The 27,340-nt window shown below is 45.3% G+C and overlaps 2 protein-coding genes across 6 annotated transcripts in view; one reads left to right on the top strand and one right to left on the bottom strand.

Moving 5' to 3' along the window:
* Positions 1 to 12,901, bottom strand: part of FAM78B (family with sequence similarity 78 member B) — a 109,440-nt gene extending 96,539 nt beyond the window's left edge. For 2 of the 3 annotated variants that reach the window (XR_013529566.1, XR_013529565.1), the window contains exon 1: positions 11,883 to 12,145. Coding sequence is in view for 1 of the 3 variants with exons in the window: in XM_054247437.2 (XP_054103412.1) it covers positions 11,883 to 12,145 (263 nt within the window). In the remaining 2 variants the exon portion in view is untranslated. Of the gene's footprint in view, positions 1 to 11,882 lie in introns of all 3 variants that reach the window. The other variant, XM_054247437.2, reaches the window with a different exon arrangement.
* Positions 11,762 to 27,340, top strand: part of POGK (pogo transposable element derived with KRAB domain) — a 339,612-nt gene continuing 324,033 nt past the window's right edge. For 2 of the 3 annotated variants that reach the window (XM_035280209.3, XM_078356361.1), the window contains exon 1: positions 11,762 to 11,951. The gene's annotated coding sequence lies outside the window, so the exon portion shown is untranslated. Of the gene's footprint in view, positions 12,893 to 27,340 lie in introns of all 3 variants that reach the window. The other variant, XM_078356360.1, reaches the window with a different exon arrangement.

Genomic DNA, 27,340 nt, shown 5'->3' with positions numbered 1-27,340 from the left:
CATCCAGGAAACCCATCTCACGTGCAAGGAGACACATAGGCTCAAAATAAAAGGGTGGAGGAAGATCTACCAAGCAAATGGAGAGCAAAAAAGAAAGCAGGAGTTGCAATTCTTGTCTCTGATAAAATAGACTTTAAACCAACAGAGATCAAAAGAGACAAAGAAGGTCATTACATAATGGTAAAAGGATCAATGCAACAAGAAGAGCTAACGATCCTAAATATATATGCACCCAATACAGAAGCACCCAGATACATAAAGCAAGTTCTTTTTTTTTTTTTTTTTAAGCCTACAGCACCCGGTATTCCCAGGCGGTCTCCCATCCAAGTACTAACCAGGCCCGACCCTGCTTAGCTTCCGAGATCAGACGAGATAAAGCAAGTTCTTAATGACCTACAAAGGGACATAGACTCCCGCACAATAATAGTGGGAGACTAACACTCCACTGTCAATATTAGACAAATCAAGGAGACAGAAAATTAACAAGGATATCCACGACTTGAATTCAGACCAGGACCAAGCAAACCTAATAGACATTAACAGAACTCTCCACCCCAAATCCACAGATTATACAATCTTCTCAGCACCACATCGCACCTACTCTAAAATTGACCACATAATTGGAAGCAAATCACTCCTCAGCAAATGCAAAAGAACTGAAATCATAACAAACAGTCTCTTAGACCACAGTGCAATCAAGTTAGAACTCAGAAACGAACTCAGAACCACATAGCTTCATGGAAACTGAACAACTGGCTCTTGAGTGTTGACTGGATAAACAATGAAATGAAGGCAGAAATAAAGATGTTCTTTGAAACCAATGACAACAAAGACACAACATACCAGAATCCCTGGGACACATTTAAAACAGTGTCTAAGAGGCCAGGCGCGGTGGCTCAAGCCTGTAATCCCAGCACTTTGGGAGGCCGAGGCGGGTGGATCACGAGGTCAAGAGATCGAGACCATCCTGGTCAACATGGTGAAACCCCATCTCTACTCAAAATACAAAAAATTAGCTGGGCACAGTGGTGCATGCCTGTAACCCCAGCTACTCAGGAGGCTGAGGCAGGAGAATTGCCTGAACCCAGGAGGCAGAGGTTGCAGTGAGCCGAGATCCCGCCATTGCACTCCAGCCTGGGTAACAAGAGTGAAACTCCGTCTCCAAGAAAAAAAAAAAAGCAATGTCTAGAGGAAAATATATAGCAATAAATGCCCACATGAGAAGCAAGAGAAGATCTAAAATCGATACCCTATCATCAAAATTGAAAGAGCTAGAGGGGCAAGATCAAACAAACTCAAAACCTAGCAGAAGACAAGAAATAACTAAGATCAGAGCAGAATTGAAGGAGATAGAGACACAAAAAACCTTTCAAAAAATCAATAAATCCAGGAGTTGGATCAATAAATCCAGGAGTCATCAAAATAGATTGCCAGCCAGATTAATAAAAAAGAAAAGAGAATAATCAAATAGATGCAATACAAAACAATAAAGGGGATATCATCATAGATCCCACAGAAATACAAACCACCATTAAAGATTACTACAAACAATTCTATATATATAAACCAATAAACCTGGAAGAAATGGATAAATTCTTGGACACTTGCACACTCCCAAGCCTAAACCAGGAAGAAGTTGAAACCCTGAATACATCAGTAACAAGTGCTGAAGTTGAGGCAGCAATTCATAGCCTACTAACCAAAATAAGTCCAGGTCCAGATGGGCTCACAGCCAAATTCTACCAGACATACAAAGAGATGGTGGTACCATTACTTCCGAAACTATTCCAAACAATCCAAAAAGAGGGAATCCTCCCCAAATCATTTCATGAGACCAACATCATCCTGATACCAAAACCCAGCAGAGACTCAACAAGAAAAGAAAACTTCAGGCCGCTATCCATGATGAACATAGATGCAAAAATCTTCAATAAAATACTGGCAAACCAAATGCAACAGCACATCAAAAAGCTTATCCATCACGATCAAGCAGGCTTCATCCTGGGGATGCAAGGCTGGTTCAACATACACAAGTCTATAAATGTAACACACCACATAAACAGAACCAAAAACAAAAACTACATGATTATCTCAATAGATGCAGAGAAGGCTTTTGACAAAATTCAGCAGCCCTTTATGCTAAAAACTCTCAGTAAACTAGGTATTGATGGAACGTATCTCAAAATAATAAAAGCCATTTACGACAAACCCACAGCCAATATCATAACGAACGGGCAAAAACTGGAAGCATTCCCTTTGAAATCTGGCACTAGACAGGGATGCCCTCTCTCACCACTCCTATTCAATATAGTATTAAAAGTTCTAGCCAGAGAAATCAGGCAAGAAAAAGAAATAAAGGGTATTCAATTAGGAAAGAAGGAAGTCAAACTGTCTCTATTTGCAGATGACATGATTGTATATTTAGAAGACCCCATCATCTCAACCCAAAATCTCCTTAAACTAAGCAACTTCAGCAAAGTCTCAGGATACAAAATCAATGTGCAAAAATCACAAGCATTCCTATACACCAATAACAGACTTAAAGAGAGCCAAATCAAGAACAAACTGCCTTCACAATTCCTACAAAGAGAATAAAATATCTAGGAATACAACTGACAAAGGATGTAAAGGACCTCTTCAAGGAGAACTACAAAGCTGTGCTCAACGAAGTAAGAGAGGAATCAAACAGCTGGAGAAACATTCCACGCTCATGGTAGGAAGAATCAATATCGTGAAAATGGCCATACTGCCCAAAGTAATTTATAGATTCAATGCTATCCCCATCAAGCTACCAAGGACCTTCTTCACAGAAATGGAAAAAAACCACCTTAAACTTCATATGGAACCAGAAGAGAGCCTGCATAGCCAAGTTAATTATAAGTGAAAAGAACAAAGCTGGAGGCATCATGCTATCTGGCTTCAAACTATATTACAAGGCTACAGTAATCAAAACAGCATGGTACTGCTACCAAAACAGAGCTATAGACCAATGGAACAGAACAGAGGCCTTGGAAGCAATGCCACACATCTGCAACCATCTAATCTTTGACAAACCTGACAAAAACAAGCAATGGGGAAAGGATTCCGTGTTTAATAAATGATGTTGGGAAAACTGGCTAGCTATGTGCAGAAAGCAGATACTGGACTCCTTCCTGAAACCTTACACTAAAATTAACTCCAGATGGATTAAAGACTTAAACATAAGACCTAACGCCATTAAAACCCTAGAAGAAAACATAGGCAAAACCATTCAGGACATAGGCATAGGCAAGGACTTTCATGACTAAAACACCAAAAGCATTGGCGACAAAAGCCAAAATAGACAAATGGGATCTAATTAAACTCTAGAGCTTCTGCACAGCAAAACAAACAATGGTTAGAGTGAACTGGCAACCAACAGAATGGGAAAAAAGTTTTGCATTTGACAAAGGACTTATATCCAAAATCTACAAAGAACTAAACAGATTTACTAGAAACAAACAAACCAACCCATTCAAAAGTAGGCAAAGGATATGAACAGACACTTTTCAAAAGAAGACATACATGAGACCAACAAAAACATGAAAAAATGCTCATCATCACTGGTCAATAGAGAAATACAAATCAAAACTACATTGAGATACCATCTCATGCCAGTTAGAATGGCAATCATTAAAGTATCTGGACACAGCAGATGCTGGAGAGGACGTGGGTGGGAGTGTAAATTAGTTCAATCATTGTGGAAGACAGTATGGCGATTCCTCAAGGACCTAGAAATAGAAATTCCATTTGACCCAGCAATCCCATTACTGGGTATGTATCTAAAGGATTATAAATCAATCTATTATAAAGACACATGCACACGTATGTTCACTGCAGCACTGTTTACAATAGTAAAGACTTGGAACCAACCCAAATGCCCATTGATAGACTGGACAGGGAAAATGTGGCACATATACACCATGGAATACTATGCAGCCATAAAAAACAATGAGTTTGTGTCCTTTGTAGGAACATGGATGAACCTGGAAACCATCATTCTCAGCAAACTGACACAAGAACAGAAAAGCAAACACTGCAGGTTCTCACTCATAGGCGGGTGTTGAACAATGAGAACACATGGGCACAGGGAGGGGAGCCCCTACTGTGGGTCTGTCAGGGTGGGGACTAGGGGAGGGACAGTGAGGGGTAGGGAGTTGGTGAGGGATCATCAGGAGAAATGCCAGATATAGGTGATGGGGATAGAGGTAGCAAACCATATTGCCATGTATGTACATATGCAACAATCATGCATGTTCTCACATGTACCCCAGAACCTATAATGCAATAAAATATATATTAAGAAAGAAAGAAAGAAAGAGAGTAGTGAGAGGACATGGGCTTGACTCCTGGCATGACTCCTTGCTGGCCATGAGGTCTCGAGCTAGTTGCTGAGCATCCCTGGACCTCACAATAGGATACTTCTCTCACTGGGTAAGAATTCGAGGAGCATAGTGTGAAAAGCACCCCACAGAGTGCCAGGCACACAGACCTTTCATGTGTGTTATTTGCCTTCTCTTCCTTCCTTCCCAAACAGCATTTCCCAGACTCACCAGATGTTCCTTGATCTGGACAACTCTCCCAGCACAGGCACACTCACACCCTCTTTACTAAAACCCAAAAAAGCAGCAACTCTAGAACTGTCCTGAAATACCACACTGATTTGGATTGGTGAAAATAAGAGGCAACTTGCCTCATGACTCTGCCTCTGTGGGGGAAGATCCCACTCTATGGGCAGCTCTGCTGTTGGTGTGCAGGCAGGCACCAATTCCTTCCAGGGACGCTCAGCACCAGGACACTGCCTCTTTGTGAGATTCACCAGGATGCTCTGCTACTGCTAATTTCTTAGTATTTCTCTTCTCAAAGGAGTCCATAATAACCAACTTATAAATGACAGCAACTTCTTCCGGCCTGTTCGGCGTTAACACACAGAAGCTGTAGGCCCTGTTATCTGAGACAACTTTCCTTTTCGGTAGAGCAAAGTGGTCCAGGGACTGAAGCTAGGTAAGAAGAAAGCCGTGCTATCAACTACTTGGAACCTCTGGGCAACCCTAGGCTTCCTCACAAGAAGCTTTGAGGAAAAGAGCTAGGTGCATGATGACAAGAACAGCTGCCGTAACTTCTAACTTTTCTAGTGCTGATACGAATGGAGGGCTGACCTGTCTGCTCACAGGCCAAGCTGTGGCAGTATACAGAAAGCCAGGACACAGGGTCAGAAGACGTGGCTTGCAGTCTCAGCTCAGCCACTTACTTGACGTATGGCCTCAGGCACGTTACCTGACTACATGAGACTCAGTTCCCTCATCAGTAAGATCAGCATAATAGTACCTAGTTCCCAAGAAGGGAGGTCAGATGAGATCAGGATGCAGTACGAATGAGAGGGAAAGGGGATATTTGGGATTGCACACCCCACACCAGACTTTGCATTTCCCTTTCACTTGCATCCTTAACCTGGAACATGATGCCTCTGCAGACCTAAGCCCTAAAATAGCATCTGCCCCTGTTGCCTGTGGAAGGCCACTGATACCCTGCAGTCTGATGCCCTCACAGTCCATCCCCTGTCCCTGCATTTTCCAACCCATCCAGTGCCCTGCAATGCAGATTAGTATCCCAGGCTACACAAGCCACATTTTGTTAACTCCCCATTTGTTTCTCCCCCTCTGCATCTCTCCCTAATCATCTGTTTCCTTCCCTATCTCTCCAACCCCTCTTCCAACTCCAGAGTTGTGCTTTATCTCCAGTGGGCTTAATGCTTCCCTGATAAGACCAGTTAATCCTCTGCTGCTCCTCTTTTGCAGAGATGGAGGAGATTAGAGGCAAAGGGGTTAGGCCATCTCCCCTTCAAGGGCACTCAGGACTTTAATAAAGGAATTGGATCCTGCTTTCCCATCTGATGCTCTACATTGGCATCCTCAGTGTTTCTGCTGAGAAGCAGTTCTGGTTACTTCCAGACCACAAGCCTCCTGATTGAAACGTAATGGAAATGGGGTGGGGGATGGGTATTGGTCAAGTGGCCGGGAGACTCATCAGGCTCCCTGGACAGACGGGCCGATCTGGTCCTCAAGAGCAAAATGCCCAGTTGTGTGACCATCTCTGTGGTCACCAGTAAGGGCCACACTTAAAGCCAAACTGGGCATGCAGCAGGATGTAACCGGTAACAAGAAGGGGAACTCTAGCCTGGGGGAGATGACTGTACCAGCGAAGGCCTTTAGCCTTCTCCTCTACAAGTCCTGGGATTAACGAGTTAGTGATGCAGGCAGAACAGTGCTATGACAAGGTCTCTTGGGTACACACTGAATGCCACTTTATAGCAGGTCTCTTGGGTACACACTGAATGCCACTTTATAGCAGGTAGGAGACAGGAGAGTGAGGCTTCAGTGTTTGCTGAACACCACTCCCGGTATACAGAACACCTTAGGGAGACAGAAGAAGTGACAGACATAAGCCTTGTGGTGAGAAGCAGACCATCTGGTGGGGTAACACAGGACAAATAACGCAAAAGCACAGCCGAGTTAAACTGTATGTTAGTGCTAAGTAACTGTTAGCTTTGTGGGTCTGGCTTAGGTTTAACATGAAAAGCTAATTTTGAAGAGACATGATTTGTTGAAGAGGACACAGACTATTTGAGGTCAGAAAAATAGTTCATTCGATTATTTTGTATCAAACATTTATTGAACATCTGCTATGTGCCATGTACTGTTCATAAACAAGATGGATAGACATCTGCTTTCATGAAATTTATAGTGTAGTGGACGAGTCAGAAATTAAGTAAACAATTATACCCTCACTAATTAGTCTTACTAATGGTGACCAGTATAAGAACAGGGCGTCTTTAAGGAAAGGAACAGAGGATCCTAATTTCAGTTGTGAAATCAGAGGTAGCCTCTCTGAGGAGATGATGGTTGACACCTGAATGAGGAAAGGGACTTAGCAAGAGCAGTGCAGGAAGGAAGCACATTTCAGATGGAGCAGCAGCATATGCAATGTTCTGTGTTGGGATAAAGTAGGTTCTTCTGAAAGACTGGAAGAAGGCTGACATGGCTTAAGAATAGAAATTAAGAGAACAGAATGAGATTTTCTTTTTTTCTTTTGAAACAGTGTCTTGCTCTGTCACCCAGGCTGGACTGCAGTGGTGTGACTTTGGCTCACTGCAACCTCCACCTCCCAGGTTCAAGCAATTCTTGTGCCTCAGCCACCTGAGTGAATGGGATTAGAGGCGTGTACCACCATGCCCAGCTAATTTCTGGATTTTTTTAGTAGAGCTGGGGTTTCACCATCTTGGCCAGGCTGGTCTTGAACTCCTGGCCTCAAGTGACCTGCCCGCCTCGGCCTCCCATGCAAGAGATTATCCAATTTTATTCCAATTGCAATGGTAAGTTATTAAAAGGTTTAAACAAGAAGTAATAACATCTACATTTTTAATATATCATGCTGGCTGCTATGTGGGAAGTAGACTAGAGGGGGACAGGAATGGTGGTAACTGGTTCAGTTAGAAAGTCTCTGCAGGAACAGGTGACAGTTGATGGTGACATGTCCTAAGATGGTAGCAGTAGACAGAGTGGTGGCTGGATTACCGATATATTCTGGAGATGGGACCAGTAGGATTTAATGATGAGCTGGATGTGTGGGGAAATATCTAGGATGACACACAGATGGTTTAGCTTGAGCAACTCAGAGTGGAAGTGTTATTTACTAAGATGAAGAATGGCAAAGGTGCAGATTTTGGGCGGGAGCTATAGTGGCAACTGAGAGTTGGGTTTGGATACCCAAAGGCTGAGATGTCTTTCATTGTGTCATGTCATCATTATGCAAAGACACACACACACATCTAGACTGGAGATGACTGTGTAACATAGAGATTCCCTCCCACCATTAGGATGGATGCGATTACCCAGGGAAAGCATAGAACCAGAAGAAAAAAGTCCCAATAAACTTTAAGATAAGATGGAGATAAAGGAACAGCGGAAAAGTAGCATGGAAGCTAAAAGATGGGAATGGTTCCTGACAGAGGAAGCTGTCAACTACAAGGACGGCTGCTGAAATGGTCAGTCTCTCAAAAGTGTCTGAGTGATTTGGCAACATAGAAGTCACAGACAAACTTATCCAGAGCAGTTTCAGCACAGATAGAAATCAGCTTGGACTAAACTGAACAGGCAACAGAAGTGGGTAGGTACAGTCAAATCCTCAGTAACCTTGGCTTTGAGGGAGGAACAGAGGGACAGGCAGATGCTGTCTCTTGAAGGAAAAGAGTAAGCTATGATTTCCTAAAGTTTCACACAGGCCAAAGTTTTTCATATTGTTAGTTGAGATGGTTTCCATACTAACAGCCCTAGGCTGACCATGGAGAGTTCCCCTACAGCCCCAGAAGACTCAAAGAGAATGAGAAGGGCCTTTAGCTATTATCGCCTTTCCCTGACCTTGGCTTCACCTCATCCATCCCTGGCCCAAGAGCCCCATTCCTTGTTCAAATCTTATTCGGGACACCTCCTCAGTGTCGTACTCCAACATTTGAAACTGTTCCATCATAAACCATCTTCCACCTCTGTGGGAAAGCTTCTGCATACTCACAAGGTATAAAGAAGGTATGAAGGGCTTCCTGACACCCTCTGTCTGGTCAAGAAATCTGACTTTACTCTTCCTTTTCCAGACTGTGTTCTTCTGGTCCCAACCAACAGACCCCAACCTACCTTTCAAACCTCATCTCCTAATGTCCCCCTTCTTGAACACTCCAACCAGCTTATGACCCCTTAAAACACCTCCTATTTTCCTACCTCCATATCTTTGCTGGTTTTCCCCTTTGGAATTAGTCCCCCGTCCCTGCCTCCCTATTACCCATACCTCAGAGTTCACCTTGGGTCCACTCACCTCTAGAACACCCTGCCTGCCCCTGCCCTTTCTCTTAGGCATTTCTTCCACACTGTCGAAGAGCACTGCTTTTCTCTGCATGTGCCATCCCATAATGAGGAGCAGTGAGACTGTGTGCATAGTCCTGTTTTCTTTGGTGCTGCCCGTACATCAGAAGCACTTGGTAAATGTTTGCTTATTGACAGGTTGATTGAGAAAGTCAGGAGCCCTTCCTCCCCCAGGGATGAAGACTTGCAGCAGTCTGTTCAAGGCTGCACGAGCGAGATTCACCAGGACTAAATGAGAAATCAATAGGAGCCACACTATTCACCACCTTGGTTTCTATAGAGTCATTTGAGGAAGTGCCATGGCAATGAGTTCAAGTTCAAATTCAGCTCTGGCCATCATGACCATCAACTATTTCTAATGTGCTTTTAAAAGCCTACTCCTTGGAAAAGTTTAAAATTTAAACCACAAAACCTCAGGCTTTCTTTCAATCCTGCAGACAGAAGTTTCTCGCCATTTTAGGCTGTGGATTTCCTCCAGCACAGTCCTTTTCAAAATATTGAAAAGGTGTTTTCTAACCCAAACCCTTTCACCACATCTTGGTTTACATGACAGAACACTGCACAGGGGTGAAAATGAACCCGGTGGTGTTTTTTACAATTCCGGCATTGGCTAAGTAGACATAACAGCTGCAGCACCTTTCATGCAATAGGAGTTCCCTTTAAAAAGTTTACACTGGCAAAGTTTTCAGGGAATAAACATCTTGTGGAAATTGGTTCATTCAAATCTGGGCTCCAAAGTGGCCTTAAACACATAGCAATTATTTAAACCATGAAGAGACAGGTAGACTGCAGACACAAATCTATAATAATATGCTTTATTATTTCTTTGGGGTCTATTTTTGCTCTCCTACGTCTACCTGAAAACCAAGAATCTTAAAACACCAAAAGTAGCAGTTTAAAAACAAAACCGCTTTCCAAATCCCAAATGCAAGAATTCAGTGGGGAAGGGTCAGGAGTCCTCTCATGGATTCACATCCATTAAAGTTGGTTCCAGTGAGGACCTAACGTCCCTATAGATTTCAGGAAGTTCAATTACCATGTCTGTTTATATCTCAACTTGACTTCTAAGGTAAAATAAGTTTTACGGAAAAAATTCTGTTTTTATATATTTGCTTTTGATTTACAGATTTGTAAGAGATTTGAGGCAACAGAGAGCTCTGCTGCTCAGTCTCGGGAAAAGTGAGGCTGCTTCTGCACAGTCATTCCTGGCCTCCTCTACCAGGGGCCCCAGGCTGTTGGGGAGAGCAGTTACTGTCCTCCAGGCAAGATTATCCACTGCCATCAGGGTGAGGCCAAGGAAATGACAGGGAAGGCTCATGCCCTGCCTGTGGCTTTCTCTGACTTGGCTGGAAATAGTGGATTTACTCCAAAAAGAAGTTTTAAGAGACACATGCGTTCACATACAATCATTCTTTTGAGGGCGTGTCTGTTTTTAAATGTCATGATTCACCCAAAATAACATATTCCCCATTTCTCACATCTAGCTATCTTCCAGAAAGAATACAATGTGTGGAGGCATATTGGAAACTGGGCGCCACATTTCTTCACTAGAAATCGAGTTTTCTCTAGCATTAAGCTTTTGTGCTGAAAGAGAAAAGTGCAAAATCTTTGGGAGGAAAAAACAAAAGGACCTGTCAAAATTTCTTTTAGCGCCTGTGACTAGTGTTAACTTACATGCTCTCAGAGTGCAGTAAAAAGCTTGCAAACTGCTGCTAAAAAGAGGGTTTGACCTTTTAAAATGGGAACTCCCCCACCCCATATCCATATTAAATAGGCGAACCTTGGGAGCTCTAGAGTTTTAAATTAATAAGTGAAATGAGGTTGAATTTCCAGAAAAAAGGTTTCCCCGAAGGCTGCAGGCTAATTAGGGTGTTCTAGACCTACATTGTAACAGGAGGTAGAAGACAGGCCCTAAACCTTTCAGCCATTGTCGTTGCCACCTGCTCAGAGTCTAGTTCTGAAATGAGGCAGATGGGGAGTTACGAAAATTTAGCAAATATAAAAGTCCCGGACGCGACCGCCCGCAGCCTGCGGCCCCTGGCGGTTGAGCAGCCGCGGCGATCCTGGGTCTCCACCGTAGCAGCCGAGCCTGCGCGCACCAACCCGCGCTGCTGAAAGTTGGAGAGCTCCCAGCACGCCGACAGAATTCGGCGGTGGGCGCTGGGGGAATCCCTTCCAGTGCCGCAATTAGGAAAGTTTTTGAAAAGGACCCTAGACAGAGAGGAGAACCATCCTTTCCCTTAGCATAAGAAACACTCTGCGCCGCGCCAGCCGGCGGCTGCTCGCACAAGGCCATCCGCCCTACTTGGCCGGGACGCAGCCGGTGCCTCCCAGCTCCCCACCAGAACTGATCCAGGGGGCGCGGAGACAGAGAGACAACTCTGTCGGGCTTGCGGTTTCAGACGGAAACGCCTCCGGGCTCCCTGGCCTGGGGGACAAGGGTTCGAATTCAACAGTCGAGAGGGCAAGGACAGAACTACCAGCTCCCGCTCGGACGCCCGGGACCTGCTCGCGTTTCTCCAAAGGACGCGCCGCACAGCCCTTGCGTCCCCGGCACTCTACTCCACTCCTTTATGATTTCCCCCAAACTCTTCCCGGGGAGACACAAAGCACAGACGGCACCCTGAAACTCGCCGGGCACCAGCCAGCCAGCCCCACCTCCGCCTCTCGAATCCTCCTAGTCGCGTTCTTCCCGCCCCGCACAGCTCTCCTCGCGTAGATTCTGAGGAGTCAGAAGCAAACCACGAGAAAATGCCTTCGAGAGGAGCCTCCCTACACCCGCCCTGTCACTGAAACAAAAGCGTAGGGAGGAGGGAGGTGGGAGAGGAGGCGGGAGGAAGGTTTAGAAAGAGGATGGGGACAGCAGTAGGAAGGAGCTGGGAGGGGGGTCAAGGTGGTGAGCAGAGCCGGGGGCGCGGACTCCGCTCCCATGCCGCGCGGCGGGTCGCTTACATGCCCAGGTCGCTGTAGGTGTTGAAGAACTCCATCTGGTTGCACGCCTGAATCCAGCCCACCACCCAGGTCTCGTGGCGGGGGATGGGGGGCATGACCACGCGGGCGGAGGCTTTGAAGTAGGGGGTCTTGTAGCGCAGGACGATGGGCGAGGTCTCCTCGATACGCGTGGGGCACTGGTCGATGGTGGCGCACACATCGTACACCACGATGTTCTCGCGCCGGATCCGCGCCTTGCAGGTGATGCTTTGGATACAGCCCATCCTGCAGCCCGGCGCCGGCACAGCGCGGCGTGGGGCAGCGCGGGGGCCCGCGCGGGCAGCCGGGGGCGCCCGTCACGCCGGCATGGCGACGCGCCGCTCGCTCCCGGTCAGGCTCAGCTCGCACCTAGGAGCGGGGAGCTGCCGCCGGGCATCCTTGGGGAAGCCCCCTCCTCTTGCAGCCGCGCGGGGACCCCGCTGCCCCGACGCCCGCCCACGCCCGCCCCCTCGCTCCGGCAGGGCGCGCGGAGGGAGCACTCCTAGGAGGCGGCGGGTGCCCTCGCCGGCTCCAGCGCCGGGGCGGAGGGCAGGGAGGGGAGCGGCGCTGCGAGGAGTGGTGCCCACCCCGGGCCGAAGCCCCCCGCCCCTCGCCAGAGAGGAGGAGGCGGCAGCGGCGGCGGCGGCATGGAGCCGGGGGAGGGCGGCGGCGGCAGCGCCCGGTCTGTCTGCCTCCGCGGCGGCAGCAGCAGCAGCCGCCGGCGCCGCCGCCGCTGCATGAACCTCTGCACCGCGGCTGCCCCCCGCGTGCAGCGCACCCAGCGGCGGGCAAGCGGGCGGCCCGAGCGGCAGGCGGAGGCAGCAGCGGCGGCGGCGACCGGAGCTCCCGCCGGCCCCGCCCCGTAGCCCGACCGCGCCGACACTCCTCGGTCCGGCCGCCCCGGCCCGAGGGGCGCCAGGAGGCTGTGGCCCCGGGTGGAGAGCCCCACCGGCTGGGGCGGCACAGGACGTGCTCCGCGGAGGAAACTGGCTGTACGCCACGAGTTTTGTCCCTCTCCGGCTGCCGTCCGGGTGGGGGGGTAATGTGTAAGGGTGGGGGTATTTAAAGGGCCGCTAGCGCCGGGGTGGGGCCGGCACGTGGGACTCGGGCGGGGCGGGGCCCTGGTAGGTGGTACCCCTGGGTGGGGGTGGGGGACTAGGGCGGGCCCAAGCGCCAACGGGTGGGTGGGGCCGAGCAGGGCGCGGCGCTGTCCAGAGTGGAACTCGGTAGCCCAGTAGCGGCTGTGGAATGAGTGGGGCAGCAGAAGGGTTGGGGAAAAGCTTTATCAGAGATTGCTCGTTATTGCGAATATAGCTTGTTGGATTAGATTTAGGCTTGAGCCCTCTTAGTATCCTACCTTCAGGAAGGGTGAGGTGCAGGCTCCAGCAATGTTACTAAATGCAGTGGATTTGCCTCTTTGCTTGACCGGGTTTGTTCTGGAAGCTCTTCTTTCCACCATTGTGTGTAGTGGGGGTACCGGAAGAATCCCTCCGTAGGTCAGCACTAAGTCACCCATATGCCAGGGTTTTGGCAGACATTGGGCATTGTGTACAGTATGACCACGGTCATGTGTCTCCTACTGCAGTCTAATGTGCCAAACAGGAAAAATATTTAGCAGATGCTTTTACTGGGCATCTTCTTACATTTATATTTTCAAAGCGTACAGCATCTAGGTATTTCTTCTCCGATCATTGAACATTTGCTGGATCTGCTACCCAAGTGTGAAATACCGACTAACAGGCCGCAGGAGGTGCTAGAGTTAGTCTTTAGCTAGGACAGGTGTGACGAGTAATTTGAAAATTGATTGAGATCTAAAAGCACTCTTCATCCTTGTTTTAACTGTTCTGACACCTTGGTTCACTTTATAGTTAACAAAAAAGCGGTTTTCCCCTTTGATGACTCATCTCTCTCGTTTTACCATGTGGCCACAGACCTCAATCACTGGTCCTTTCATTCAGCAAAGGCTGACTGCCTGCCTGGCAGGAGCCAAGCATAGTGCTAGGTACTAGGGATTCAAAGTTGGACAAGAGCACATGGATCACTGGAGAAAATAAACCTGTTAACAAGTTATTATAGTAAACTGTGGCACGTGCTTTAGTGGAGCTGTGTATCCAGTGCTGTGAAAGACCCGACAAGAGAGTTATTGAGAGATTTATATGAGACTTTGCTGAAGCAGTGACATTTAAATTGAATACTAACAGAAAGCGTCTTACCGAAAAGAGAAAGGTGAATGGTAAATGGGTAGTACAGGACCAGCATTTGGCAAATGCAAAATGCGTAGAAGTATGAAAGAACTCATCATACTCTGGGGGAAGAAACTCACAGTCAAGGCATTTCTCAAGGTCTTATGTGTGGACCATGGGCATCAGAATCACTGTCCAAGCATCAGTTGATTGTTGATAGACCATATCTTTTTTCTCTTTAAAATTAGACTACAGACTTTATTTTGATTTTACTAGTTTTTCCACTAATGTCTTTTCTTCCTAGAATCTAATCCAGGGTATGATGTTGCATTTAGTCATTACATCTCCTTAGTCTTTTCAATCTGTGACAGTTTCTCAGTCTTTCTCTGTTTTTCATGACCTTGACATTTTAAAAGAGGACTGGTTACTCTGTAGAATGTTCCTCATTTGCATTTATCTGATGTTTCCTCATGATTAGACCAGGATTTTGGACTTTGGAGATGAATACCATGAAGATGAATTGCCCCCCTCGTTGCATCGTGTCGGGGTATGTGCTAGCAATATGACTTGTTACTGGAGATATTAACCTTGATCACTGGGCTTGGTGAATAATTTTGTTTTTTTACTTTTATTTTAGGTTCAGAGGTACATGCGCAGGTTTGTTATATAGGTAAACTGCATATCATAGGGGTTTGGTGTACAAATTATTTTATTACCCTGGTAATAAAAGCATAGTACCCAATAGGTAGGTTTTTTTTTTTTTTTATCCTCTGCCTTCTTCTACCCTTCAACCTTTAGTAGGGCCCAATATCTGTTCTCTTGATAGGACCATATCTTAAACTTTAGTGGAAGCCAATCAAGACAAGCCATGTGTTTTGAGAAAAATTACTCTGCATCAATATAGAGAATAGAGGAGGCAGTGTTTCAGAATATTGTGATGACTGATGCTTTGACCTTCCGCTAGCGAGGGTGGTGCTGTGGGGCTGGAGAGGCCTGACTGTATTTGCATTTGAGAATCACTTAGGAACTAAATTTATTTACTTGGTAACTGAACAAGGAGACAGAGTGGAAGCAGCTTGGGATTGTGGGTGAAGTCATGTTAAGTTCAAGGTGCTTGGAGGTATTTGTGGGGTGGGCTGGGGTGGGGTTAGAGTTTGAGTTTCAGTGGTTATTAGGTTCCAGGCAATAGACCAGAAGGAAAGCATTTTATTGGGGAATGTAGTTATCTTTCTTAATTTGAATTGCTTGTCAGGCTGCAGTTTTGTGGATAAGTAACTCCTTTGTCTTCTGGTGAGACATGTTAAGCCTTCATAAACAGGAAGGGGCATGGCAACCTTTCCCAAAATATAGGGAAATCACATAAGGAAGAATATCTTATTTTTCAAACTTAAAATAAGATATTGTTATATTTAGTAAAGCTAATACAATGTAACATTATTCACAGATTTGGACCTTTGACATTCTAAAAGGGTTCATCCATGACCTTGGTGAGTCTCCAAAATCATCACTGTCATCATGGCATATAATTTCCACCATAAAGTACAGTGAAGTATAACAAAAATGTAAAGAATCTTTTCAGACTCTTAATGGTTCTATGAATATGTGGCCAAAGTAATTTCTAAAGCTATTTAAATACATTTTGCCATTAAAATAAACTCCTTACTTCATTACCTTATATCTTTACCTTATTAATATCCTATTTCCCTGACTGTGCAAAGAAAAAAATTGATCACAGTATGAGAATTATTGTGCAGATGTCGATGAGAATGGAAGGAGAGCTCAGTGGTACGGGGGCACGAATGCCAGTGTTGGGAGCGGCCATGCACTGGCTGAGTGGCTGGCAAGTACACTCTGGCCTCCTGGCAGCCCCATTCAAATTTGTGTCCCAGAAAATTACCTCATGACAGGGACCTTTCAGGTTATTCACTGGGGATTTTTACCATGCATGCATATTTGGTCTGCAAATGCCAATGCAGGGCTATCTGTAGCGCAAATGAAATCCCCCGACTTGCAACAGTTTCTCTGCGGCTGCTCTTCTAAGTTTCTCTTCTCCTCATGGTAAGTCCCTTGCCTCTTTTAACACCTTTAATGCTCTTTCACAGTTGCTTGCTCACACTTGTCTCCCCCAATAAGCTGTTCGTTCCTCAAGAGAATGTGCCACCGGCCGGGCGCAGTGGCTCACGCCTATAATCCCAGCACTTTGGGAGGCCGAGGCGGGTGGATCACGAGGTCAAGAGATCGAGACCATCCTGGTCAACATGGTAAAACCCTGTCTCTATGAAAAATACAAAAATTAGCTGGGCATGGTGGCGCACGCCTGTAGTCCCAGCTGCTCAGGAGGCTGAGGCAGGAGAATTGCTTGAACCCAGGAGGCAGAGGTTGCAGTGAGCTGAGTTCGTGCCATTGCACTCCAGCCTGTGTAACAAGAGTGAAACACTGTCTCAAAAAAAGAGAATGTGCCACCATGCCCTGTTCCCAGCCTAGTGTGTGGCGCCTAGGTGCTGCTCAATAAACGTTTGAATGACTAAAAGTATTCTTAAAAATCCTTTAAAACATTATTTCTCATACATTATATTTAGTAGAGTGCCATCCCTAAAATGTAACATGATTCACAGATTTGGACCCTTGACATTCCCTATAAGCTTCCCTATAAGCTCTGTCCCATCACCTGCAGCAAGCACGTTTTATTCTAATTCTTTCTGCCCTGTACCTCTTTGTCCTCCCACTCTTCTTAATGTGCTTCCTTGATGTTAAGTGATGCCCTTTGTCTTCGAGCACTATGCATGATCTCAAGGGTTATCAGTTCTAGACACCATGAAATGGGGAAACTCCAGTGACAAGACCTTGACAACAATCATTTCTTGTGAATAACTTCATTGGAGTTTATTCTCAGGGCACAGCACAAATGATCCTTTGTACTTCAAGCTTCTGATGTTCTTGGGCATGACAGAGCTCCTCAGTTCCCGAGTGAGAGTCGCGCTGTCCGCTCTCCAGGAGGCTGGCCTCTGTTCTCCTTTTCAATCCACTCCTTCAGCTGTAGATGACTCGGTTTTTCCAGAAGCGGGGCGATCTCTGACTTTGTTTTTCCTCTTGATTTGTCAATTTGTCAAGAGAGCATTTTAGAAACTCTGGGTCACAAGGGCCTATTTTCTAGTTGACCTTGCCAAGAGTTTTCAGAAACTATCAAACAGACTACCAAGAGATGTTGAGGACTTGCCTCTGCAGCTGTTAAAAATAGAGAGGGATTTCTGTCTCACTCAGGTGGCCCAAAGGCAAGAGATTACACTCAGGTCCAAGACTGCAGGATTAAGGAAACAACAACTTCCTGGTTGTGAACTCTCCCTACCACCACTTCAGAGCTGGTACTAATTTCTCTTCCAGGACAGACTAAGAAACTCAATATGGAGTGGACTATGGCAATGGACTCAGGCACTTTGCAGAAGTTATTCAGCCCAAGATGCGGCAGCCATTGTGTGGTTCAAGTAGCCAATATTTACCAAGCTTTTTTCACCAGCCTTGCATTAGATTAGGCCACAGAAACTATGAGGAAGGATACCTTGGTTCCTCAGCTCTTCTGTTGTAGATCTGCTGTACCTATCTCTGCCGCATTCAAAGTCCTTTTCTCTGTCCTGATCTGTCAGATTTGACACTCTTAAACTACTTGTAATCCTAGGATTCTGCAATCCTAGGATTCTCCTCTTAGCTTCACTGACTCCTCTTGCTTTCCTCATTTTCCAGGGTCATATTTCCTAAGGGACTCCCCTCTTCTACCTGAACGCCTCAGGGTATTTATCCATGTTTTCACTGGCATTTTTCATGGATGTCTTCCAAGTTTGTCTTACCAGTCCAGCATTTCTCCTGAACTCAAGGTCAGGAGGCCCATCTGCCTGCTAGATGTTTTCATTTGGATGTCCTGCTGTATCCTCTGCTCGCAATGAGTTGCTACCTCTTTTTCTGTGAGCCAGTGTCTCTTCCTCACTACCCTGTTCCTGGCTGAAGGCACCAGTGTCTTCCTACTCTTAAAGCCCTACTCTTAGGCTCCTCCCTCTCCATCTTTGCCACTCTCATCTAACGCATCAAGTCAGAGCAAATTTTGATCATGTATTTCCCTACTGTGGAAACCTTCTGTGTTTTCTTATTACTAATAAATTCATCACAGATCCATCAGATTGGTGTTGAAGTGCTGCACCATGATGGGACCCCAACCAACTTGCCTTTCTAGCCTTCTTTCCCTCTACTTCCTACCCTCTCTGGGCCTCAGGTCCAGCAGATGAGTCACCAGTACTTCAGCAGTTTCCTCTTCTCTGTTTTGGTTAGGCTATGTCCTCTGACTGTATGTTCAGGTCCACCCTGTTCCATGAAAATGATGATAACCACGTGTGTCTCATTCATTCTTGGCATAAGTCTGTGAGGTACTATCGTTATCTTCTTTTACAGATAAAGGTACAGTGGAAAAGACAGCAAGGAGCTTCCCCAAGGTCACAACTGGTAAGTGGCCAGGCTAGGAGTCAGACCTCCCTCTGACCACATGCGAATGACCCTCTGGTTCCCGTGAGAACTTCGGGGAGCACTTCAGCTATATATGATCTCTCCCACCCTAGATTCCTGCTCAGAACATGTGGTAGACACTGAGTAACTGATGCCTGAATGAATAAAATAACAGGGTTTTGTAATAGACTTATACAAAGATCAAAGGAGAAGGAAGAATCAAGGATAAATCCAAGATTTCTAAGCTAATAGCTTAAAGGACAGTAATACCATTGTCAAAGTGAATCACATGAGACTAGGAGAGTTGAGTGGGTTGAGAACTACAGTGATCTTGATGTGAAAGTATCCAAGTGTTCGAGTGAAGACACCCTGTGGGGGAAGTCACTAATGAACACATCTTGTTTGAGTGGTCATTTTAGAAATTACAGCTTAGTACAGTTCCTGCCTTCTCCTGTTTCTCCCTCCTTTCTTTTCTTTCCCTTTCTTTCCAGTCTTTATTTTCTTCTGGAAATATCATTGAGCCTTTTCTTAGTGCCTGCTATTAGGATAGTGCTTAGAGATTCTGAGGCATTTCAGAGACTACGTGTAGTTCTTACCTTATTAATAGCACTCATACTTTTAAAAATACCATTTATTTACATGTCTCTCTCATGAATACATTGTCATTGTCTTGGGTTTGTGCGTTGTATTTAATTCAATTTTGTGTCCTTAGTCCTAAACACAGTGCCTGGCACTTCGTGTGTGCTCAAATGATAATGAGTAAAAGGTGGCCTGGTGAGGAGTAGGGGAGAGGGAATTACAGGTTAAGACCAGTGCTTCTCAAATTATTATGCACGTACACATCACCTGGGGATCTTGTTAAAATGCAGTGTCTGATTTAGTAGGTCTCAGGTGGGGCCAGAGATTCTGCATTTCAAATGAGCTTCTAGATCTTTGTTACTCAAAATATAGTCTGAAGACCAGCATTATTGGCATTCAAGTTCAAGAAGCTTGATAGAAGGGGTAACGTACTAGGGAGAAGCAGGGAGTTTAGTATGGCAAGCATAGCACAGGGGATGCGTGGATGGGGAGAGGTGAGGTCAAAAAGGGGGAGTAGGACCAGAGCCTGAGGATCCCAGTGTCTACATGAGGCAGAGGAAGGTATTGTGAAAAGCTAATGCAGTTAGAGTCTGATGTACATGAGTTCTAATCTCAGCTTGGACAAGTAATAGCTGTATATTTTCCATGTCCCTAGGCCTCATGTTCCTTGTCTATAAAATGAGAATAAGGAGAACACAATGCCATTTTTATGAGGTTGTCAAGAGGATGAACTGAATATAAATCTCCTAGTGCAATGCCTGGGACATGGTAGGTATTCAGTAAGTTGTAGTGAGCATTGTCACGATTGCTTGTGATGGACAATGTGATAGAGTAAACTTAATCCCTGCCTATAGGAATTTCCAAAGTAGTCAGTTTTTAAAACTGGCTATGGCCCCTCCATTTATCCTATTTCAGTTTTCTGACTGAACTGTGCAACTGGTTGCACAGCTTAAGGCCCTGGGTGGGATTACCACTGGCAGAGAAACCCAGGTCCCTAAAACCCTCAGCAGAAGGTCATTATCGTCTCTGGATTTGCTTTGGACTCATTCACGTTTCTTGTACTCACCTTTCCTCTTTTTTCGCTTCTTACTTCACCCATGGATTTCCCTACCAAGCACTGGCTAACTTTGGATAAGGTGTGTTTTACCACAATCCCTCTGCATGGATCAGGGACTGGGATTTAGTCTGAGGATTTATCCAGCATCGTATCAGAGCAGCAGTTTAGTGCTGGTGCATTTCTGCAGGCATTTCTCATCAGCAGGGCTGGTGGCTGTCCAGCTTGCTGCTGTGTAGAAGGCAGAGCCACCTCTTGTCCTCTCCATCTCCCTTGCCATTGCCACCATTCAGTCCTCACCCACTAGGGCACTGATCTCCAAAAGGTCTACAGTGGAGAAGGAAATAAGAGAATTTCTATTTTCCTTTATTTTAAACATCTTCTGTTAATATCTATATTTTATGTATGTTTTATTAGTAAATTTATAAGTGTGATACTGACATAGATCATTTATTATTATTATCATTATTATTATTATTATTATTTTGAGACAGAGTCTCACTCTGTTGCCTGGCCGGAGTGCAGTGGCGCCATCTCAGCTCATTGCAACCTCCGCCTCCTGGGTTCAAGCAATTCTCCTGCCTCAGCCTCTTGAGTTGCTGGGACTACAGGTGTGCACCACCATGCCCAGCTAATTTTTGTATTTTTATTAGAAACGGGGTATCGGTCGGGCGCGGTGGCTCAAGCCTGTAATCCCAGCACTTTGGGAGGCCGAGGTGGGTGGATCACGAGGTCAAGATATCGAGACCATCCTGGTCAACATGGTGAAACCCTGTCTCTACTAAAGAAAAAAAAAAAAATTAGCTGGGCATGGTGGTGCGTGCCTGTAATCCCAGCTACTCAGGAGGCTGAGGCAGGAGAATTGCCTGAACCCAGGAGGCAGAGGTTGCGGTGAGCCGAGATCGTGCCATTGCACTCCAGCCTGGGTAACAAGAGCGAAACTCCATCTCAAAAAAAAAAAAAAAAAGAAAGAAATGGGGTACCACCATGTTGTCCAGGATGGTCTTAATCCCTTGACCTTGTGATCTGCCTGCCTCTGCCTCCCAAAGTGCTGGGATTGCTGGTGTGAGCCACTGCACCCGGTGACATATATCATTTATAAACAAATAAATAAATAAGCGAACCTAAATGGCAACTACTGATCTAGATAATAGTAAATCCTTCTAGCTGGTCTCCTTGTCTCAATCCATTCTTTTATATTATACTCTGAATTATCTTTCAAAAACACACTTCTTGTTCACTGGCTTATCTAAAGCCAATAAGTCACTTATTCATTCATAACTTGCTGAGCAGCTGCCGTCCATCAGGCATTGAATGAATGCTGGACGTATGAAGACAGACAAGATACTGCCCTTGTCCTTACAGAATTCAGGGCTCCTTGTGACCTCCTTCTCTCCTGTGTGATGACAAAGACTCTGTGATCTGGCACCTTCCTGCAATGTAAACTGTAACCCCTCCACTCAGACTTAACCATATTGAGGTTCTTGGTGTTGCCCAAATAGTTTGCCATGTGCTTTTTATTTTTACATCCCATAAGCATGTACACTGTGTGAGGGCAGAGGCCTTGCCTTTTTGTTCACTAATCAATCCCAAATGCTTAGTATAGCACGCAACATATAATAGGCACTCATAAGTATTTATTGAATGCATGAATGCCTTGCACATGTTGATTCCTCTTCTTCGAGGTCTTTGTCTCTGATGGATGTCTGTCCACCCTTTAAAAGTCACTTCCTCTGTGAAGCCTCCCTGCTCCCTGGCTCCCACATACAAACCCTCCCACGCACAGTAAGCATTTTTTCCTTTTCCTGGCTGCTCTGAATATTCCTCCAATTAGCAATTGCCAGGGTGGCCTGCAACAGCTTGTTTATGTGTCAGTGTCTTCTGCTAGTGTATCTGCTCCTTTTGGGTTGTCACTATATGTTTTCATTTTTATATCCTGGTGCCTATCTCAGACTAAATAATACTGGTATCAGAAAGGAAAGAGGGATGGAAGAAGTGAAGGCCAATGTCCTTGTAGATCTTGCTGGGCAGAGAAAGTGTGATGTATAAAGGGCTAGGTCAGGCCCTGGTGGTCCTCTCTTCAGTCACCTCCTGTAAAGTATTGAATTGTGCCCCTTGGAAGATATCTTGAAGTTCAAACCTCCAGTAACTCAGAATGTGATCTTAACTTTGCATAGCATTATGGCAGTTGTAATTAGTTAAGAGGGGGCCATACTGGAGAAGGGTGTGCCTTTCATCTAATATGACTGGTCATTCCTTATAAGAAGACACGGATGCACTGAGAAAATGCCACGTGATGACAGGCAGAGATGAGTCATGCAATCAAAAAACATCGAAGATGAATGGCCAGGACCAAAAGCTAGGAAGAGGCAAGAAAAGATTCTACCCAGAGTCTCAGAGGGAGCATGCCCTGCCAACACCTTGATTTTGGACTGCTGGCCTCTGGAACTGGGAGAGAATAAAATCACTGTTGTTTAAAGCCATGCGGTTTGTGGTGCTCTGTTGATGCAGCAACCTAGGCAATGCGAACACCTCCTCAACTTCAGCTCAGCCCACCGGCTCCTCCCTGCAAGCCTTGTTCCCAAGGCCCTGTGCCCACTTTAGTCCCTGGTCCTTGTCACAGAGTTTCCATCTCTACCCTATGCCCCATGTCTAAGAACTGGCATCCCTCCGTCTTCTTGAGTGTCCCACCTGGATTCTCCACATTTGCCCTTCTCCCTTGCCCCGAACCTACTTTTTTTACACAATAATCATGATCTTTTAAAAATTGGAATAAGATTGTGTCACTTATTCTCAGAAAACATTTCAATGGTTTCCGACTCCTCTGGGGACCCCATTTTCAGTCTTACCATGCGGTGACTATGATAAGATGCTTCATGAGCTGGCTCCTGGCTGCCTCTCTTATCTTATTGTGCCGTGTTCCGTCTCATCTGTTCCGTCTCCACATTTTCCTTCTTTCATGTCACTGAATGAGTCAAGGCTCATTTTCTGCCTCAAGGCCTTTGTGCAAACTCTTTCTTCTGGTAGGATCAGTCTTCCTCCTGTACCCCTAATTGTATTTGTCCTGACCTTTAACTTCCGACTGCCACCCTCCAGTCTCTGCACTTTCACAGAGCCAACTCATCCTTTAGACTTCAACCTAGATGCCACACCCGCAGCAATGCTTTCACACACCCTACACACCCAGCCAGGGCTCTCTATTGTGCATTCTTAAAGCCCTCTGGACCTCTTTCCCATACACTTATCATGTGAGTAATTAGATAATCATGTCTTTGATTATTATTATTATTTTTTTGAGATGGAGTTTTGCTCTTGTTGCCCAGGCTGGAGTGCAATGGCGTGATCTTGGCTCACTGCAACCTCTGCCTCCCAGGTTCAAGCGATTCTCTTGCCTCAGCCTCCCAAGTAGCTGGGACTGCAGGTATGTGCCACCATCCCTGGCTAATTTTTTAATATTTTTAGTAGAGATGGGGTTTTACCATGTTGGCCAGTCTGGTCACGAACTCCTGACCACAAGTGATCCACCTGAGTGTTGGTATTACAGGTGCGAGCCACCACACCCAGCCTGTAATTATTTAATCTGTCTTCCCTGATAGATTATAAGCTTCATGAGGGTAAAAACTGTGTTAATTTTTTTCATTGCTATTTATACCCAGCCCTAAAAACAATGCCTGATACCTAGTGACTGTTGAGAAAATATTTGTTGAATAAATGAATGAGTTTGGGACCTTGTCTTGGTAACCTGCCTAGTATCCCAGTCCTTCTAGAGACATTGTCCTACTTCATTCTTAACACCCCCTCACCCCCTTGAGTGGAGAAAGATCCCCCAACTCCACCTTAGCACAGGGGCCCTGCTGCTTACTCTCAGATTTCCTTCACACTACCTGCTTCTGTCTGTTCCTGGATCTGTTTCTGTTCTGTCCCCTGCCGGAACATATCCATCGATCCATCTTGGAAGCCCTGGTGCCAAGGCCAGGGCTCCTTGATGCTGTGTTGTACTTGTGGGATTAGACACATTTCTTGCTGCCCCTGCTTTGGGGTCTCCACATTAGTTCCAGGTCCCCTCCCTCCTGGTCTGCTTCATCCAAACTGTGTCAGGATCAAGTGTCTGGAGATACAATGAGGATTTGAGGAGCCAGTGATGGGATCTTCAGGGATCGATTGTTCAGGAAGTGCTGCTGTATGCACTTTACTTAGAGAATCCAACATGGGCCTCAGTCCAGGCTAAATAAACACAACATGAGGGCAGAAACCTTTGTGGCATTTACCACTAGGATAAGTAATTATTTTTATTACTGCTAGAAATGATTGATTTATGAATAGAAAGGGAGTCCAAATCACATTAAAATAAAGGGAATGAGCAGCATAGGAAGAAAATACGAAAGGGAAGCAGGAAACCTGAGAATCTCTTTAAATTGGGTATTGTGTTTACTGGAATAGAAACTCATTTTATCTGTATCACTCAATAAGTATCACACACAGTGGAAGCAAAATAACATTAGTGTTTACACTTCCTGAGGCAGCTGGAGACAACAGCCACAATCCTGCGCTGACACAAGACAAGCTTTGAGCAGGTCACATAGCACAGTTTCATTTCCCAAGGCCCCCATGGTGCTGGAGTGGGAAGGCCATGCTGTTTCCCTCAAATGTTTGAAGCACCATTGATTGTGTCTTACATAAGCCCACAGCCTGGCACTGGGAGCTTCACAGGAAAGTTGTAAGTCTGAGACTTTGTGTCTTTCAGTTAACAAAGGATTGGTAGTGGTCGTAACTCCTTTGGTCTTGGGAAAGTCATATAAATTCTTTGATCCTCAGCTTCTTTGTTTGCATTTGTAATTAAAAAAGATCTTCATTGCTGTTTCCAGATTTCCTCCTGTTTTTGTCTTGGGAAACCCCTTGATAACTGACTAGGACAGGAGACGAGTATCTGATAAGGAACTTGAGATCTGGTAAAAAGATGCTAGTCAGTTCTTCCATAGAAATGAATGTGAATTTGGGGGATGGGAAGAGACTAGGACAGAGAAGACAAGGGAGAGAGGAGGAAGTGAATAGTCCACTAAAAATGTGGAGGGACATCTACCCATTAGAATAGGGGGGTCAAATGTTCAGTTTTAAGTGGTTTCCATTATTTTCATGTGAGAGAACTACTTCTCTGTATCTCCAAATCTTCAACACAGTATTCTTTACACACACAGTCTCTCTCTCTCTCTCTCTCTCTGTGTGCGTCTGTGTGTGTGTGTGTGTGTGTGTGTGTGTGTGTGTAGATTAAAGAATATGAATGAGTTCTAAAGCTGGGTTGATTCTAGGGCAAACATCTAGAAACAACTATGAGTCAAAGTGGAGACCAAGAGTTGAGAAGTTATATGAAGTCAGAGTCAAGGGAGACTATGAGAACATTAGGCCCCTGGAATTGACAAAAATCTTGAAAAGGGAAGTGAATTTCCTAGTGACGTGATGAGAATTTAAGCCAATCTAAATCTTTCTCAAGGAGAAGGAAAACCTGAGCCCACCTGGGTCACATGTAAAATGAGAAAAATAGACATGATGCAAGAGCAGAAATCTTTGTGTACTCTTACCCTTGGAATGAGTAATTATTTTTACTACTGTTAGAAACTGCCCTGTACTGATTACCTTATATGGCTGACATGAGTTGAAAAGGATAATGCATGTGAAAAGCTTTGTCGATGTCAGATATTATTATTACTATTTTAGCTGACTTAAAGCCTTCTCTGCTTGTGTCCCAGACTTTATCACCCAATTCCCAATCTGGAAAGTATTACACAAAGGTTATACTTTTGTTCTTGTTTGTTGGAGATGAAGGGCCACCCCATGGGACAGCATCTTCTTGAGCATACTATGGTAATAGCTCAAATAAATGCAAAGCGGAACAATTTGGCAGCAGTCTAGAGAGACTGAGCAATTTCCTGCTTGAAAAAAAGAAAATACTACATTAAACTTAAGGAAAAAATGGGTGACCAATGAGAGGCAATTCTCCTTTTCTAGATGAGAGAGAGTGACAGGTCCTGAAAAAGGGAATCTAAAGAAGTTCTCAAGGGAAGGAGTAGAAGCAAAAGCAAAAGCGATCTTCTCTGTTACTTATTTATTTATTTTAGAGACAGGGTCATACTCTACCACCCAGGCTGGAGTGTAGTGGTGTGATCGTAGCTCATTGCAGCCTCAACCTCCTGGGCTCAAAGGATCCTCCCACCTGAGCCTCCTGAGTAGCTGGGACTACAGGCATATATTACCAGGCACAGCTAATTAAAAATTTTTTTTTGTAGAGACAGGGTGTTGTGATATTGCCCAGGCTGGTCTTGAACTCTTGAACTCAAGTGATCCTCCTGCCTTGGTCTCCCAAAGTGCTAGGGTTACGGACTTGAGCCACTGCACCTGGGCTTCTATATTTCATCTAAGGTTTACAGGGATGTAGAAACAATTGAGCAAAATATGTAAAAGGTGAAGACATCTGAACAGAAAAGGTAAAAACCAAATAACAGACTGGGGAAATTAGTGTGGTGAGATACGTGTCAAACAAGAAAACCACTCCCAGGCACATCAGACTAGGGCACTGAGCCCCAATGCCCCCAGGTGGAAGACACTGTCACCATGGAACTGGCAGGCTTTGTCCAGATTAGATAATTTCTTACATGTAAAATGGGAAACTTTCCAGACATCGATCTGGGGAAATTGTAGGGCTCTCCTCATTTGTTTTCTCTCTTTCAGGGAGGCCTATTCTTTACTGCCTGTTGTCCAGTGTCTGAAATTTTGTTCCACAAAGTTTGTTCAGTTTTTAAATTATGTAAGGAGGGAAGGTAACTTAGACTATTTTATTCCATCTTGGTTGGAAGTGAAAGTAGACATAAAATAGCTTAAGGTGAAATTGCTTAAAGATCTGACTTTTATGGAGCCTCAGATTCAAAAGAATAATGCCATCATCATGAAATTGTAGAACATGAAAATCCTAGAGCATTTAGGGAGCAGGAGGACAATCTCAACATGCCTAAAATCTGCACAATTTGTTCCATTCTGCCTCAAATAGAAGCACTTGCCGGGCCCTGCTGAAAGCTTTACTAGAGTAAGGCAGAGGAGCCCCCGTCATCACTGGATGCTGGGCTCAAAGGATTCATTTCAGTAAA

The sequence above is a fragment of the Callithrix jacchus genome, chromosome 18 (assembly GCF_049354715.1).
Source record: "Callithrix jacchus isolate 240 chromosome 18, calJac240_pri, whole genome shotgun sequence".
In the NCBI taxonomy this organism is placed as follows: domain Eukaryota; kingdom Metazoa; phylum Chordata; class Mammalia; order Primates; family Cebidae; genus Callithrix; species Callithrix jacchus.
Note: the sequence above shows the minus strand (reverse complement) of the source record. Positions and strands in the feature narration are given on the sequence as shown.